This window comes from Sinohyriopsis cumingii, chromosome 14, assembly GCF_028554795.1.
Source record: "Sinohyriopsis cumingii isolate HCF-2022 chromosome 14, ASM2855479v2, whole genome shotgun sequence".
NCBI classification, from domain to species: domain Eukaryota; kingdom Metazoa; phylum Mollusca; class Bivalvia; order Unionida; family Unionidae; genus Sinohyriopsis; species Sinohyriopsis cumingii.
Window position 1 is genome coordinate 9,927,928 of NC_142974.1, and position 19,461 is coordinate 9,947,388.

General features: G+C 36.6%; 1 protein-coding gene across 2 annotated transcripts in view; it reads right to left on the minus strand.

Moving 5' to 3' along the window:
• Positions 1–1,745: 1,745 nt before the first annotated feature.
• The window catches only part of LOC149783203 (uncharacterized), a 52,634-nt gene continuing 34,918 nt past the window's right edge, over positions 1,746–19,461 (minus strand). For both annotated transcript variants that reach the window (XM_089931437.1, XM_089931438.1), the window contains exons 5-6: positions 17,612–17,832; positions 1,746–12,010 (exon numbers count right to left, since the gene is read on the minus strand). In XM_089931437.1, coding sequence (XP_089787563.1) covers positions 11,945–12,010; positions 17,612–17,832 — 287 coding nt within the window. In that variant the 3' untranslated portion in view covers positions 1,746–11,944. The remainder of the gene's footprint in view (positions 12,011–17,611; positions 17,833–19,461) is intronic.

Genomic DNA, 19,461 nt, shown 5'->3' on the forward strand with positions numbered 1-19,461 from the left:
ACACAGCTTGTGGTCTTAGTTGTGGGCTTGTTTGAGATTGTGCCCTTAGGCGTTATAGCCGAGTTGCTTTTGTCTGCCTGCCTGTTATCAAACTGCGTTTTCCTGTTAATGACTTCCGCCCCTGCTGTTTTGGGTTCAATGTGTATGGCAAGTGGTAACTTTCTAGGCGATTGTGCCAGTGTTAGGTAATTGGGGGTTGGTGTTACATGTGTAGTTTCAGTTGGAGATCGGTTGTTATTATCCATTGCTATGGTCATATCTAGCACTTCTTCTCCCACTGTTTTGTCAAAATGATTGAACTGAACTGGTGATGTAGGGTCAAGTTTTTAGCTTGTTCACTGTTCCCACAAGGACAACAGCAACATGGTTATACTGGATTGTGTTGCACCAACAACCACTCTGGTATCATCTGGCTTTACGCAGAGGACATTAGGTTTTCAAACCCTGTTCCTGATCTAGATAAATTACACTGCTGACAAACTACATGTAAATGTCAGCCTCTTTTCTGATGACTTTGTGGTGTATCAAGAGAGCAAAAACTAGTGATCACTTGATTCTTGACATATTGGTTAAATTGAGTCACTTGTCAGTTTAACATCAAGAAATGTGACACCATGCAGGTAAAACGTCCATGCAGCAGTTTACTGATACCATGATGGAAGACCAGGTTTTTGATGTTGTGCAGCACCATTTGTACCTAAGAGTAAGTGACAACCTGAAGTATACCCTACAAAGTAACAAAATCACCAACAAAACTACAAGTGTATTTGGATATCTTATACACAATATTAGGAACTGTTCATCCAAAATGAAACAGGATCTACATTTGTTTAGGAAGACCAAAGTTGGAATATGCATCCAACACCTGGAACTCTAAAACACAAGACCCAAATTATGCAGGTTGAGAAGATGTATAGAAATATAACCCATTTTGTATTAAATACAAATTCCAACCTGTACCATCCTAATATAGTTTCCATCATGTGTAACACGTTTTAATGGCAGTCACTATGCCAATGGTACATCTACACATACATATTATAGAAATGAAATATGTCATCCAGCACATACCATTTAATAGATGCCATAATGGAATTATTTGTACATAATCTACTTTTCTTCTCCTTAATTAATTGGTTCACCTTGCATGCAGGTGCAATGTTCTTCCTCTGTAGCTGATGTCCAACAAGCATATTTTTTACTGGGTACTGAAAGGACTCTACTCAAAATGCTATGTCAAATTTCTGAGAGAGGCCCCGAGTGGTCTAAAGCGCTGTCCATTACGGATCACTGCCATCTCACCTCTGTCTGCGTGGGTTCGAGTCTAGGATTTGGCCAATGTGGGTATGTGAGAAAGCTTGCCAGTAGCTTCTCGTGGGTCGGTGGTTCTTCCTAGGGTTTAACTGGGTTCTTCCTCCAACATTAATACTGGCCGCCATGTATAGCCTATTGTGTGCTGAAAAATGGCATTAAACCCTATAACAACAACAAATTTCTGAGTCAGACAGGAGCCATAATTGAGTTAAACGTTTGACAAAAGTATGCAAATTTATATTTACAGATATTTTTGATAGATACATTCATACAAAACTTAGTTTAAATCAAAACAGGCATCATTGAAAACCAATGAAAAGGAAACCAAGAGCCTTAGTTGGATCAGATGGAAACTGGTAACAGAATATGCTACCTTGATAAATCTGGTCAGAGCGCAAAGAAAAAGAAAACAAAACACTCAGACACTGAAGTTTTTAAAGAGCAGTATATTTAAATACCTGACATACATGCACAGTGTACATTGGTCCAATTGTGATGAATATGATGTTAAACATGAGTTCCAAAATAATCAAAATTTTCTTATTAAGACTGTAACGTAGCCAGAGGACCACCTTTAAAACTACTGGTACCTTGACAATAGCACTTGTACATATTTTAAGCAACAAGCAAGTTGTGTTAACAGATGTATCTCAGAACAGTAAGTAATTAAGGTTATATATACAGTAACTAAATTTCCATACCCATATGCAGAGATTCTGCCAAGATATTATCTAAAGGTGGAAGCTCCCCCATCGTCACAAATATAAAAAGGGGGGGGTGGTTAGAAAAAAGGAGTTGCTCATGTTTCAGTTAAGTTTCTTGGAATTTCCATCACTAATTTAGTCTACTTGTATATATGTGTGAAGAACTGAAATATGGAAAAAGGGGTTTATTTTGTGAATATACCGCTCCCTCGATAACTCGCACACAACGGGATATACAAACATAGCCCACAATATAAGCGAGGGACCTCCAAAAATCGAAAAAATCCGCTTATACATCCAGAAAACCATTGGGGGGTGGGGTGAGTGTTTAGGGAACTGGGCTGTTTAATTACTGAATCCTCCTTTTACAATCAAATCAATAATAATTGTAAATAACGCACTTTTTGTAATGAAGCTGTTTGTTATTCTGCATAAATAACATTGATTTTCAAAATTTCCAACATGTGAAAGATCGTTCCAACTGGTTTCAACAACCATCACGTGTACGCAAAAACGTGTATTACATCACTGCTTTTTGTTTTGTTTATTAGTCTGGTTCTCGGAGTGGTATTAAATAGTACACTAGCAAGTCGGGAGTCAACGTAGCTGGAAACTAGACTATCTGTTCATATACCACCAAACAAGATTCCTTTCTTTCAAAAACTACTGACATTTATAAGTCGAAACTCAATTTTTGTATTGTTCAGTTAGTACAATATTGATGTCGTGATTTCATTGAAAGTAATAGTGAAACTTCTTATCCATGAGAATATCTCTAAGTGCCAGTTCTGAAAATCACTTGCCCACAATGGTCCGTGTCTGTGAAACCATGCTCTTTATTTTACGAAGTATTCGTTTCGCTTGGTTGCCATGCTATCTTTGATCACAGTTATGAAAAGTCGGTTAATTTAAAGTAGTTTATGTTAAATACACAATAAATTTATAACAGTGTTCAATTGATCAACTTAAGTGAATTCACCTGACATACGACCGAGGCCACTAGATTTTAAGTATGTAGAATTTGCGTGCCTTTTAACTTTTTTATATATTCGACCTCCTTTATTTGATTCAAAAGACATAATTAACATGATAATACAAAGGAGGCCAGCTTATAATTCAGTGCAAAAATACAACAAATACATCCACAAGTTAGTTATCAAAACACAGTTTGCACTTAATTAGGTTCTCAGAGAAATGCTTGCAGACATAGCTGTTATGGTAGATTGACACATTTTACGTTTAAATACACATTGCATTTATGATGATTACGCTTAAGTGAAACTAAAAGATAGAATTAAAACACAAATTTCACTTAATAAAAATTATTTAATTGGCATTTAAATATTAATGTACTGCCTACAATAGGCGTAAATGACATTTTCATTGATCAAAATTTCCTTGAATATCTTTAATTACGGAGTACTAAAAATGTCATTTGGAAAGAAAATGTAACCAATTATATGACTTCTTATTAAAAGTTGATAATTTCAAAATGTTAATTAAAATTTCAAGGTCATATCTACTGTTTTCGACCATAAAACGAGCGATATATCAACGTTTCAGTTATCAATTTTGATCGTGTTTTTTTTCAATTTCAAGAAATAGGGATCAATTTTATTTTGTATTTTCTGGTTTTAAAAAAAATGGGATCCACGCCTAACCCTGCACTATAAGTGGGTTCACAAGTTATCAGGGTGTGAGTTATCAAGGGAGTGGTGTATATCTTTGTACACCTTCCTACATATTTTGTAATGTCAAACTACTTTAAATTCATGTGAATATTTTTGAATATTTTTTTGCTGCATAAGTTTTTCTTTTATTGAATGTACCTTCTGGACAAGGACATATGCAGAAGAGCTACCAGGATGTGCAAATGCACACTTGGAGAGCAGTGATGCATGAGAACTCCTGCAAATTAATTTAAACCCATGCATATAAAAATTTACACTGTGCAGTATTTGATTTTTATTTAACTGTTAACCCTTAAAGTTTTTGCCATGACATAGTCACACTAATGGTAGAGGTATTATAGCACTTGTCATGACATCTACCTGTTTTGTGTAGGCAATTGTTTACACATTTCGGTTTTTCTGCTTGACAGGAATGCTTGTTAAACAAAATTTAATTGTCATGTTGGTCCTGGAACAAGCATTTTGTCACAGTTTAACTTTGGATGACCCTGTTCAAAAGTGATCTTCTACAAAAGTGTCATGGCTACAATGAATGATCTGAGCATGGACTTTGATTTTTATGAAGAAAGCAATGTCAAGAAACACTAAAATTACATCAGATTTTCACCAGGAAAATTTTGCTTTTAACTGGTTCTATACTAATACGTTACGTCAATATGTGTGATACAAGATGTGGTCTGTTGTCACAGTTGATGAAATGAGAAAATACTTTTGGTACAGTATTTACAGACACCATATTGGAGTAACTTCCTTGTAGTCTCCTTTACTTAAAAATAGAAAAGAAACAATTGGCCAGTTTACCTAAAAACAGAAAACAATCAATTGGTCCATTTCTTAAAACTATTTGGAAAGAGGCCAATTACTAAGCATTTCTGTACATGTATCTGCCAAGTTACTATTTATAAGTCGGATTCAACTGCAAACAACATAGACCAAGACCATCTGTACATAATTCTTCTGGAGATCTGGGACTTTTCAGTTCATTAGGAGTAATCAGTAGGACAGTCAATGCAAACCCTGATCTACTGGCACAGTATACAATGGCAAATCAGGGTCTATATTAGTTCCAGTTGGATTTGAATTCTAAGCGAGTATACATGTTATTTACCTTCTGAGATAATATTAATGCTGGGAAGAACAATAAAATGAAAATTTGAGGTTTATTTCTGGTGACTAAAATATGGTCAGTCAGATGTATTTATTTATATAGGTCCATGATATTATGGACCAGGTCCTGAATATTGTGTAGGCCTTCAAAAATGACACATGGATAGTCAAATAAACTCATTTTCTACATGAATTTGCTGGCTGTTATAAACAATAAACATTTCAATAATTATCAGTCAGAATATGGTGCCATGCGATTGCCATCAACTGAACTGTCAAGGAAATATTGGAGAAGTTTCTGAACATGATGAAACTAGTGAGTGAATAATAATTTTTCTGGAAGTATTTCACCAAACATCAACTCTGGAAGGTAATGAAAGGAAGAATGGGCAAAATGTTTAGAAGTCCTGATGATATCATGAGCAATAAATGTTCCACATATGTTCTATAAATGTGATAAATGTCCTAAGTGCGATTCAAACTGATGAAAAGTGCATCAGCATTCTTCCAGTATTTGTCTCTTGCTTTCTGAGACAGTTTTCCACTGAAGTGTTTCAATATTTGTTTGTGAAAAAGGAGGAAGCTGATGCAACCATCAAGGACAATGTCAAAGGCTTGATCTTCATGTTCTCTTCATTAACTTTTAACAAATATGTTACACATTAAACATCACAAAGTCTTTGCATAATACATTGGCCAGTGTATGAGTTCCTAAAATGTGCCCTTAACATGCTTTGTTCAGAAGGTGAAAGTTGCTTTACAAGGACTTCCAAACATTTTCAAGTAGTTTTTGTAATGGAATTTGAACTTTCTCCATTGGTTACTTCATCATTTCATACACAGGCAGGTACAAAAGTAAATAAAAACCACAAAACTAATTATCAAGACATCTCAGCAAAGGGACACTACTCAATCTACAAACAACCCATGTCATGTGTCATTTGATCCATCCAGTTTTATCCTATTTAATGTATTTAACCTATTCATTGTTTCTGTGAAGTACTAGACAACAAATGTAATATTTTGTATTCCCAGATGAATCCAGGCATTATGGGTAAAATGACAGAAATTGTTCAAGAAATTCATATCAAGAAGGAACAGTGATAACAACATTTTCAAGTTATCCTGGACGACCAACTTGACACCAAAAGAAGTCTTCTGGTGAAAGCAGCATGTTAATATCAATTGTCCATAGAAGGAATATCGACAACAAGATATGTCATAAGATGCCTTCTGGCCAATCAGGATGAGTAGAGATAACAAGATTTAAAAACTGTCTGCCATATTGGATACCAAATCTGCACAATTTTCATTTACAACCAGGTTGACAAAAAACAGAAGACTTGTGAAAACCCCATACTAATATGATTTCTCCTTCAGGCAGAGTAGAGAGAAGATTTTGAAGATGGCTTCTGTGGTGGCAATATGGACCTCACATTGGTCCCAACCATTTAGGACCAACAAGACATCATAAAGAGTATTTTATTGGAAAACCCATGTTAATATGACCATCCACTAAGGAAGACTAGCAATAACAAGAATTTCAAGATGACTGATGTGGAAGCAATATTAAACATCAAGTACCATATTAATTCAGGACAAAATAGACATTGTAAGAAGGCTTCTCATAAAAACCCCATGTCAATGATTTTCCTTTCAGGTGTAGCAGTAATGGAATTTTCAAGATAATTGCCATGGTGACCATAATTGATGTCAGATCAGTATCATTTTCATTTAGGACCAACCAGACAAAATAAAGTCTTTTAACGACAACTCCATGCTGATATGACCATTTCCATTAGCACCAAATAGACCATGAAATGAATGTATAAGGTTTCATGGCAATCCTCCAAGTACTGTAGGAAGAGCAGCAATAGAAAACATGCTAATGGGTCAAAGGATGACCGATGACAGATCATCCCATAAGCTCTTGAGGTCTATGGCCAGAAAAGCTAAAAATCCAAAGTATTCCCCATGCCTGTGACATGGGATTTTACCATTGTAGAATCTTCATTAATACAAAAATTGATAGAAGGGCAACTCATCCCCAACCCCTAGACCAACTGATTCATGCTTCTTGCTTGATCTAAAAACCAAGCAACACAAATAGAATAAGGACAGAAAGCAAACTTTTAAGTAAATTATGTTTCTCTGAGAATACTTACCCAATCACATTATGTTAGGAATATTAGCCTGCTACCTCGTGAATCCAGCCCTACTAAAAGATGAAAATTTGTCTTTTCCGGTCTATATCAATAAATGAAGGGCAATAACTCTTGCCCATTACCTCCCCTTGATACCACCAGGCGTTGCCAGTGTTACCTGATTGAGATACTAACAAGGATGCTTTCATGGCAGGTTGGTTGGGATGGATTTTAAGTAATGTGACTGGGTAAGTATTCTCAGAGAAACATAATTTACTTAAAAACTGGCTTTCTCCTTTGAATATGTTGCCCAATCATATTACACCTCGGGTATCCTTCTAGGGAAGATTGGCTGAGTTCCCCCATGCAAACGATAAAATGTTCTCCTAACTACATAAGCAACACAGCCTGGGGTCACTTGATCTGTGATTCTACCATACAGTTACAAAGATGACTACTGAAATCTTCTTACCTACAAAATTTCACCGGCAAATCCAGCAAAGCTAACAGGCTGTGTTGATTGATCCAAATGGGGCTGGTGGCCATCTGTGCGGCCACCACTGGACCCACCAGATTCTATATTCCTCTGTGACACCAAATCTCTGGAATGGAGGCTCCAAGGTTGACTCTGCCTGCCAGTCAACAGCTTCTATTATATCTTGGGTTGGAACGTTGCATTCAAACGGGAGGTTCGCAGAAATTGCGACTCGGATCTGGTGAGACATCAGAATACACCAAGTGTACGATCCACTTCAACCACTAAGGACTGAAGCATGATATCCTGTGTTCCAGCTAACACTGGAACGAAGAAGCATTTGTGCGTGCCTTGACTTGTCACTATGTGCTTCGAGTTGCTTGAGAGCGCAAAAAGGATCTTGCATGGCTGCTGTTCTTGACCTGGCTATGGAAGAGAGTGAGCAAATGACAACTGTTTGATTACTGACAGACGGTAACCTATGTAACCTGATGGTGTCATGAGAACCACCGAACCCTCCACTCTGAACTGAAGAGAATTCAGGTTGACATAAAGGGGCATGCAGCTCTCTTACACTGCATGCTGAAGCTAAAGCTATCAGGAAACATGACCTTAGCAAAGTGTAGGCTAGAGGTTCGAATGGATTCAAATCAAGCCATGTTAAAACCCAGGATTGGTCCTATTTGGAAACAAAATGAGGGATATTGATCAATATTGTCTAAAAAATTTGATAGGCCGCTATCCAACCCAAAAACATATTTGCCATGATGCCAGAATGTGTCCAATATCATGGAGTGATAGCCTTTGGTAGCGATTGGGGCCCAACTGTTTCTCTTCAAAGAGCCAGAGAAAAAGTCGGCCAGTTGAGGGATTGAGGCATACAGAAGGACAATGTTGTTGGTATGGCACAAGTCCCTGAAAACACACGACTTTCCCATATGAACCTTGAGAGTGGAGGGTCTTCATAACCTTGAGATTCTATCCACAATCAAAGGTTTGAATTGTTTGTCTTGCAAGGCTCTCCTGGTAAGAGCTGATCGTGTAATAGAAGAAGATGGTCTGGGCAGGGAAGGACCACCAGTGACAGTGAATGCTGGAGAAGATTCTGGTTGGCCAGAATGTGAAAAAAAAATGTGTTGGTCAGATTGAGACTGACAGCATACTCATCCGCTCGAATGGAGAGGCAGACTGAACTCGCCATCTCCATCCTCATTAGTGTGTCTCAACATGCTGTTTGCTTTCCAAAAAGAAACAGCCATGAGTAAAACCCTGGGGATTGTAGCCTTTGCACAAGCTCCACCACTCTTTTTCTTGATAAGTGATTATATCTTCTGTTGTAGAAAGGTGTCCTTCTCCCGATCTGACAACGAATTCGTGAAGAGGGGTAAGGGGATTGTTGAAGAACGAAACCTGAAGCCTCTCCGAATGACCTACTATGTCAGTTAACTCACCCCCATTTGTGAGGCAATGGGGGGTCCAGTGAGCTCAAAATTTGGTTTCTTACTGCCTCTGTATGATTGCATCATAGGTATCGATGTTGGTGCACATGTGACTGAGAAGAAGCCCTGTCCCGAGGCAGTTTAACATTCCTTCACACTGACGAGGACTGAGCTGTTCCAAACAACCCTGTGGGTTGAATGGTGGGGTGGACGGGCAGTTCCTGAGCTGCCTGCCTCCGAGCTTCCTCTATCCTTCCTCCAAAGCAACGGTGATCTGAATAGGGTTGTCTGGAAAACGAGGGTATGATAAAGCAGGAGCGACATGGATCGCACACATTGGACACGTCGTATTAAAAGTAGATTGGCTGAACCCGTCAAATAATTGGCCATGGTAAGGTAAGCAGCCCTGGTTGTGGACCCTATCAATCCTGTCCATCACCTCCCAAGTGTGGCTATTGTCGGATGTCTGCAATGACATCCTGAACCAGCTCTGATTTGTCCACCCTATAAAGCATATGAGCATATATATGAACAACCACTACATTCTTGTCAAGAGCCAGGAGATCAGTTCTGAAGGTGCCTTCCACCCTAAGTCTGTCTCTTACTCCTCATCAAGATCTACTGACTCTTTAGAGCCGCGGTAAGAGTAGGGGCATTCTGAAATAGCGAACACACTTAAATGTCCTCGATGGTGGCTTGAAAGCTAAACTTCAGTCCATTCCATGGTCAGAGCTGAGTAAGATGTGAAGGATGGTGGATTTGAAGGCGTTCCATTGCACATGCTGTGCAATGAGGCTCAACTGGGTCTGCTTGCAGTGCTAGAGAAGACATACCAAGTGGTATGAAGACTCAATTCTATCCATATGAAAACGTCACTAGCTCTCTATTGTGGACAAGCAGTGAACATATGGGAAATCCAGCACAGTCAACTGGTTGGCCCGGTGAAAGGTTGGCCAGGAAGTTGGTGGTCTAAAAGATGGTCCAGAAATCACCTGACTGCACAGAAAGATTTCTCTCTGAAATCCCCATCATAGAATGGGCATGTCGCCAATGGTATGGCTGGACGAATGGCTGGATCTGTCATTAAAATCCCAGTAAATCATAGTTGGCTGGACTGATTCAACAAAAAGGTCCCATGCTGGAATGGCTTGACGAACAGCAACAGAGCAGTTTTCATATGCATCAGATCCAATGGATCCGGTGTGAACAGCCTCGTGGGCTGCCTAAAATTGGGGAATACTCCCTAATGAATTGGTACTGCCAATAACGATTTATCCCATCTTTCCTTCCTGTCAATACCAAAAGGACGGTCACTGTGAACATGCGTTTCATGCGTGTGTTAAACATTCCTCCTGAAATGACACAAGAAGAGAAAACAAAGCATAATTTGCAAATTAGTATGTGACTAACTATCTACTAGCATAAACTGTCAAATCAGTATATGTCTAAATATCTAGAACGGAAGCCCAGACTTCCACTGACTACATATATAGACGCTGCATATCAGAAAAGGTGTGTGTATATATATATATATATATATATATATATATATATATATATATATATATAAACAAAACAAGTCACGGTAGACTTCTATGATATGAAGTTGCATATAAATTGTTTAAATTGACATTCTGCTGAAACGACACAAAAACATAGATTAAAGCAGAAACTAGTAATGTGCTGAAATTATGAGGTTGCTAAACACTGTCATAACTAACAAGGTGTCGTATCAGAAACCTATGGCCCTGTTATGAACTTATGCACAATGTTTAGTTGATTACTAAACCATAATTCTACATAAACAGCATGAAATAAGAATAAACAAAGCATAATCTTCAAGCAGCACTTCATAATTTCATTAATAAGAGCTCTGTAACTGAATGAGTAAGTGAAATAAGTCAGTGGTATGATAATTGAAAATGACCTTATATAAGGTGAACGATAGAGTGGTGGGACCGTTGTCTTAAAAGACAAAGTCCCAAAAAGTGAAAAAATCATTCAAAAAAATTGGCAGAATTGTAAAATAATTAATACAACCTGCAGTAGATTGATAAGTTCACACAGTAAATCCAAAAAGGACACTGGATGGGCCCATAGGAACATAAAAATGGCTGGATTGTCGGGGGATGAATTGTACAATGTCAAGACTGTAAAGCAGCAAAGCTAAAAGCTGGCAACAGTGGCAGCTATCAAGGGAAGGTAATAGGCAAGAGTTATTGCTCTTTGTCTATTGATATGGACAGGAAAAGATGAATTTGAATCTTTTAGTAGGGCTGGATTTGCAAGGTAGTAGGCTAATATTCCTAACGTAATGTGATTGGGGAACATATCTGAAAGGAGAAACATCTGGGCCAATGACCCATTTACCTTAATGTAAAAGGCATCAAAATGTAGGCAGTGTAAATAGTTTAACCCTATTTGTCTAAAATGAACAATTTTTTTACTGTAGGTCACTTTGATTTTTTTCTCCATCTTATCTGTAATTTGCATATAGCTGTCAGCTATCACAATGAACTATTTCCAGTCTTTATAAAGCTGACCATGCACACTTGCAAAGGAAAATATAGTAAAAAGAATGGACCATACTATCCAGGGCCGGTGTGAGGCAATATGGCACCCTTACAAAACAGATATTTTGATGCCCCACCCCCCAACTCTGTACTCCTAAGCTTTGGAGAAACTGATGCAAGTTATGACCAAATAAAAAGATTTTCATTTGAAGAAAACAAAAAAGTTTTGTTTCGTTTTAGCTCCCTTGCACTCTTTTTCTTCTCCAATTTGGCACCCCTCTGAAAACAGCTCCCTGTGCAAGCACACTGCTTGCATACAGCTTGCACTGGCCTTGATTCTGACTGGAACTTGCATTTGCTGATGAGAGGACAGATGGTTACAAGCTATCAATTTTCAACGAATTCTTACAAATGCTGCTGGTTTTTAATGGTGATCAAAAAAAAAAAAAATGTCTATAAAGAATCTATACATGTAGTTAACTGAAACATTTCAAATGAAACACCAAGAGTGCTACATATGCTAGCCTGTGTTTGCTGAAATCAGCTTACAGGAACTGTTACTCAGATCCAGTACTCTGGTTAGCCCCTGGGTCCTGAGCAGATTCTGTCTCTTCTTGAGGCTTCTGTAATACATAAAGGGTGATAGCAAACTTTAAACTGTGGTCTTTGCTTGCAGCAGCAACAGTCACAGGTGGCAATGCCAGAACATGATATAAGAATTAAACAAAAAATGAGTTCTGATGTGAAATATCAACTTACTGTTGTTTAAACATGCTGAGAAACATGGAATACACTCAAACACTTTTGTACTGAATACTAAAGTGTATCTTTAACTATAACTGACTCACTAGAACTTTTACTGCAAGAGCAGTTGGAGTGCCAAAATCTTCATTTGCTCTTAAATGTATCTCTTAGTTCATTACAATACAGATTGAGGTCTAAATAAGCAACCTATCTGTGTATTGTACTCAAAGCAAGAGGTCCATGCCTGATCTCCATCACCTTGTAAGTGACATAAGATCGTGAAAGTAAACGCATTCAAGTATTAAAGCTGAACAGTGGAAAGAAAAGTTTGGTACACTTGGCTACCATATTACACTCGTATTAGGACTAACACAATAATATGTGCATTTCTGATGTTATGCTGAACAAAACTGGAGTGGTCTGTCAAAATAAGATTTCTAGTTGCTAATTTCCCCCACCCCCTCCATTTACAGAAAGTGAATGATAGTTGCATGACCTAATTTTTATTTCTTTGACCAAATTCCTTGTTAGTATTGTTCAACAAGATGTTATACACCAATTAGTTATGCACTCTATAATTACTGAAATAATCTGCATTTATCTTTCTGTAAATTTAAATAACTACAAATAGCAGATAACATACAAAGGTAGTTATTACTGAATCATGCTTTCTCATTTATTTGCAGCAGGTGCTAAACAATATTGGAGAAACAGTAAACATTGTATTGTGCATTATGTGATGTGATGTGATTTTGATTTTTAATGTAGCTTTAACAATTTTTCAGTCATATTGCTACGATGTCTGCAATGTGGCAGTTTATAGTGATGTCTAGCACTGGGGCATCATGCCGCAGACATGTAGCATCATGTCCCACCCAGTCACATTATCCTGACACCAGGCCAGCCAGTCCTAACACTAACCTCTTAATGCTGAACGCCAAGTGAGGCAGCTGTAAGTACCATTTTTTAAGTCTCTGGTATGACTCGGCCGGGGATCGAACCCACGACCTCCCGCATCCGAGGCGGATGCTTTAACCACTAGGCCACCGGAGTGGTATTGTGCATTATGTCTAATACTGTTAACTGTATGAATGAAATAAAAAAACGTGTTCTGGACACTATTCAGAAAATCCAGAAATCATTTGTTTTGGTTTTTCATGCTTTCTTTTGTGGCTGGAAAACTGGAGTATCTGGACATTTGGATTAATGATTGATGGCATTAAAACATTGAACATTAAAAACTAAAAACACAAAATGCAAATTCTAAATCATTTGTGACTAATGACATTCAATATATGAATTGCTATAAATGAATGTACATTCATGTTATAACATTTTAATATGGCAATGCCATCATAAGATGTTTAGTGGCTTTGGTAATTTTTTTGTTGTGCAATAAGGTTATTGGAGTGTGTGCATCAACTACTCACAAACAATGCTTCGTTTGGTCTGGCTAAGTCTGCTTGAAGGTATTTTGCCTAAAAGGTTGTTGGTGTGCATCAGACATGTACAAACAACACCTGGTTTGACTGAACTAAGATTGCTTTAATAAATTTTGCCACAAATGTTAACAGTGTACATCAGTAGATACATAAACTATACCTGGTTTGACTGTTTAATACATTTTTCTTAAAGGTTATTGTGTATCAAATTAGGCTTGGTTTGATTTGGCTATGACCACTTTAAGGTATTTTGCCTCAAATGGTTAATTGTGTACATCTGTTGATATGACCATCCATTCATGAGAATCATTGAGAAGATTTTCAATATGTCCATTGTGGCAGCCATATTTTAGGTCAGATTTGCACCATTTTCTTTCAGAACCAACTAGATATCAGAATTAGTGTTCTGGTGAAAATCCCATGCCAATATGACTTTCTATTTAGGAGGAATTGCAAGAACAAGATTTACATGATGGCTGCCATGACGGCCATACTGAATATCAGACCACCAACATTATAATCACTAGTACAACTAGACATCATAAGAAATATTCTAGTAAAAACCCTAATATGACTTTCCATCTAGGAGGAGGATAAATAAAATTTTGATGATGGCCACTGTGGCAGTCATATTAGATAAGAGACCTGCACAATTGTTAGTTAAGACCAAACAACACCACAAGGAGTCTTACAGTGAAAACCCTAAATTAATATCACTGCGTTCTGGAGAAGTAGCTGGCTGCTGTGGTGGCTAAATAATAGTAAATTAGATTAAGACTGGCACCACTTTTATTAAGGACCAACTACATATCAGAAAAAGACTTTTCGTGAAAACTCAGTGTTGACATAGCCACTTATTCAGGTGAAGAATGACATGATTTTAAAGACAGCCAGTTTTAATGCCATACTGGATGTCTATGATGAACATCATAAGAAGTCTTGCGGTGAAAACCCCATGCTTATACAGTTAAACCTGTCTTGTGAGACCACCCATTATGCCAACAAAAAGTGTTCTCTCAAGACAGGTGGTATCTCATAAGAGATCAATGCAAAATTACTAGTTTTCAAGGTCAAAATCCAACAGGTTTAAGCAGCTAAGGGAAAATGTCCACAGTTGCTTTAGATGCATTTTATTCATTATTCATAATTCTTGTTAAAATATTGCAATCATTTCATTTCAAAGTAATTTTATAAAGCCATAAAGATACACATCTATCATAAAACATTTACAATTATATTTGAAGATAATGTGTACATTGTAGGTTAGCATATGAACTGCAAAGATAAACTAAGGTAATATTTATTTATCTTTCCATAAGTTTACTTGATATATCCATACATTTCAGACTCACTTCATATTTTGCATAAGAACTGCACAGGAATGATAACATTTACTCATCCTGTTTATGAATTGCACCATATTGGTTTTGATCAGGCATTGAGTGTATATATATATATATATATATATATATATATATATATATATATATATATATATATATATATACCAATGAATGTAATCGAAAGACAGAACTAATCAAATCCCAAAACATATAAACTCATTTAAAGACAAAACCAAAACACTTAATTCACTGATGACATAAAGAGATAAAACTGATAAACAAAAGGTTTAACAGGCTGCACCAAAGTAAATACATGATGGTTTAGTGTGTGGGTTATAATAATGGTAACAGCAAAAAGATCAACAAACAACATGAACATTTTATAATGACAAAGACCTCATTCATCCCAGGCATTATGTATCAACTCCAAAGACAAACAACACACTCAACTGCAACAACAAACAATACAAACCTTTGACTTGACCATGTACTGTTATTGCTCCTTTTGAAGAAAAAAATGGTTAACCATAATGGGGAGTTACAGGACTTTGGCACTACAATGGCAGTTATTGACCTGTACTTTAGTCTGTTTTTTAAGGTCTCCTGCTACCTGCATCACCTATAGATTTAGGAACCAGCAGCCAGACTCAAATCATTCTTTTTTAAAACACCCTCACAAATATCCATGGCTTTAAAGGATTAAATAAAGGTCAGTGGTATTTATCTCTGTTTTTGTGATGCAATCATGCATAACAATGTTGTTTCAGAACAATCTGCACTTTGTCTGCAGACACTCCTAAGCAGTCATGGTTACAACAGATTAAATAAACATCCCTGGTGTTCATTTGTTTTTGTGAAATGGTCATTGACAGCAGTGTCGAAACGCAATATTTGCCAGAAAATTGTAGTCACTGGTCCTGTGCTTTATGATTGTGGTCGTAAAGGACAGGTGGTCACTCACAGCAGAGGTCACTCAAGCGAAGCTTTACTGTATGATTTTCCATTCGGAAGAAGTAGTGATCATAGCAGGATTTTCAAGATGCTGCCATAGCAGCCAAATTTGACTTCAGATTGGCATCATTTTTATTTAGGACTGACTAGACATCATAAAAAATCTTTTGGTTTAACCCCATGTTGATATGACATACATGTAATTCTACCAGCAGTAGGCCAAAGAACCTTTTAAAGGGAGGCTACTGCAGATACCATTTTATAGTTGAAATCAACCACTTTTGAGAATTACAAGAAGTGTTAAAAATGAATAAAAACATCAGAGAAATCAGCCAGAGCCAGTCTACTGGGGACTGGAAATGTTCCACCAGTTTGAGTGGTGCGATGATGCATGGCAGATCCACTGTTCATGAACAATTAACATGTACAAAACAAGCTGTTAAATGGTTACCTTATTGCTGGAATAAGGGGAGTTTAAGGCCAAATGCGGGATGTCTTTTGAGTTTTGAGGTATTATAAGTAATAAATTAATTAAATGGTGGTCATGACGTCTTCTGATCCTTTGATGAAAATCGGCCGACCACTGCCAGACTGGGAATAAGATAGAGAGACCAGCCATAATAAATTATTTCAGCAGACACACTACGGTATTTTGATTTGTTTTTACAAGTTCAACTGTGCATGGATATCAGAGTTTTGAGTGTGTGTAGGTGAGTAACAAAGGTCCTAAGTTTGCACTGTGTGTTTCAAAGGCATGATTAATTTTCAAGTTGGGATAAATTATACATAATGTATTCTTCATTGTTATTTTAAGTCAAAATCAATCTTTCTTTTTTTAAAATTTACGGTCATGAAACCTGCCAAAAGATTTCTAATCTGAGGCATGAAGAGAAAGAAGACCTTGAGGTTGAGGTTCAGGAATACATCGTTAAGTCCAAGTCAGGAAACATCGTTAAGTCCAAGTCAGGAACTTCCTTTGTGGAGTGAACATAGCTTGGAGGACTACTGGAGAACAGTCAGCAACCTTACAAACCCAGCAACAGCAAACTGAAGCTAGAAGTTCTCTGCAGGCTGATCAAAGTTGTCATATCATTACAACATTCTAATGCTGATACAGAGAGAACAATGTTTGCAAAATACAAAGAAATTCATGGGAAAATCTGCAGCAGAGAACTACTGAGAGCCTCTTAAGTGTGAAGCATAATAATTATAGTGAATGTCATCAGTAGTCACCAGACAGTGATCCTTTAAATAATTCTGGACTAGTTGCACTAAAAGATTATATGCTGGCTGGCTGAACAGGTAAATAAGCTGCTATATAACCCTGCTTCTTCTATAAAGACAGTGCTATAACAATAATCAATGTAAATCCTTCAGTACCAACATCAATGTAAATTTAATATGGATGATATTAGCATTATAATAATGCTAATATAATAATAGCATTATTTGTATTAAAATATTAATTCTGCCTACTATTATCAAGCATTCTTCTATAGAATCAAGGGATAGCACTTTCTGTTCTGTCTGGTGTGTGTGTGTGTGTATGTGTATATATATATATATATATATATATATATATATATATATATAGCAAGTGTGTCCTAAGTCTGTATCTTTGTATTAGGGTCTAAACAAACTACAAAGCACTGTACTAATTTTTTTCAAACTACAATTTCTGATGTTTTAAATGGGTCTATCATCTTTATTATTCTAGTATCACTGACATAAAGTTTCTACTCACAAATCTAGCAAATGGTAGAATTTTAGGCTGATTAAGTTCCTTCTTGTAGTGTCTGGCAAGGACATTCAAAAGTTTCATCATCTCTGCTTCACAGGATTTTTTTCCACTGAAGTCATAATAAATGTAGCCCACAGTCACAATGCCAAGCCAGTTGTCAGGCTCGAAGTCTTCCATTTTCAGTGGGATTATAATTTTTTGTTTTTCTCTTGCATACAAAGCCTCTGGAAATTGAAAATAATTTAGTTTTTAGGTTCATTTGCAACAAACAATATTTATATTCTTTTTTGGTGTGATAAAAAAAGAAAACGTCACTGATATTTGCATATATCTTCTATGACTTTTGACGTAAAGACATTCACATATTATAGTATTCCATATCTTTGCTGTAAAGGTCAAATACTACTGTGACTTTTTTAATACCTTCTTATTACAAGTAATTCCATAGATAAAAAACAACACTCTTAATTATTCTAATTAAACACAAGGTTAGCTACAATATTTTTTGTACACATATATTCATACACACATACATACATTCTTCCATCCATCCATCCCCAATATCCTAAAATTCTACTGGCACTGGTTGGAAATTTTCCCCAAAAATTAATGTAGCAGCCAGACATATTTCAAAATTATAATTTAAAAAAACATTCAAAAGAGGTATATTCAGATTGCTGCCTGCCTGTCTGAATTGTTCAAGATTGGTACTGTCTGGGTCTTATGTTGTTTTAATGGCAGTAAGATTTTTCACAAGACTGGTGACTTTTTTTGTAGACACCTTTGTTGTCATCATTATCATCACTATCACCACTCTTCAATAATGATAATCTATTCTGGAAGATAATTATCTCTTACTAGTATTACAGAGGAAGACAAAGACCCCATTCACCCCAGGCATTATGTATTACAATGGCAGTGAGCAAAATGTACTTTAATTATTTCAGCATTCATGTTTACAAAGGATTAAATCAAGGTCAGTGGCGTTTATATCAGTTTTCACAATGTGGTCATTCACAGTAGTGTCAAACGCATACTTTACTTAAAAACATGGTTACTGGTTGCATTCTGCAGATGGTCACTCACGACAGTGAGTTTATATAATAAATTATTAATAATTTATTATTATACAATTAATATTATGATCTATTATGAACAATAGTCACTATGTGAGTACTTTTTGTCCATTTGCATGAAAGCTTTTGTGCAATTTATAAGTCAGGGAACATTATTCTGAATAGCTCTGAAAAATGGTCTGCTACTAGAAACAGAAGATTATGTTCAGCTATAAAGTTGGCAAATAGGGTTCTGACACTTTATCCAAATTTTATGCCGATTCCATAAGCACAGATTTCAGTTATGGCATTTTTAGTCACTGTTAACATGCTTTTATGAAATGGGGTGTCTCCATGATGTGTAATGTCATTCTTTCCAACATAACAGACTTTAAAATAAACTTTACAGGAAGAGCAGAATATGCTTTCATGTTCCTTGGCACTTGAATGCTTAGACATGTTGACAAACTTTTAAACTGAAATTAAACCAACCCAGTTTTATACCACTTGAGCTCTTTTGATCACACACAGTAAAGACTCTGTTCCATCTCAACAACTTTATGCAACGAAGAAGAAGACCATGTGGAAAGAATCAAAGTAATGTTTATTGTTTTATGCAGATTGAGCTCTTTAGTAACCCAGTCATAATCATTTAATGTCTTAATTCCATTTGGAATTACTTCTGCTCACACACAGCATAATCCACCTGAATAAAACTGAGCCAATGTGGACAGGATCAAATGGTAAAATTAGCAACTATACTGAAGCAGCCATAAAATTAGTTCTACTTTAGCAACC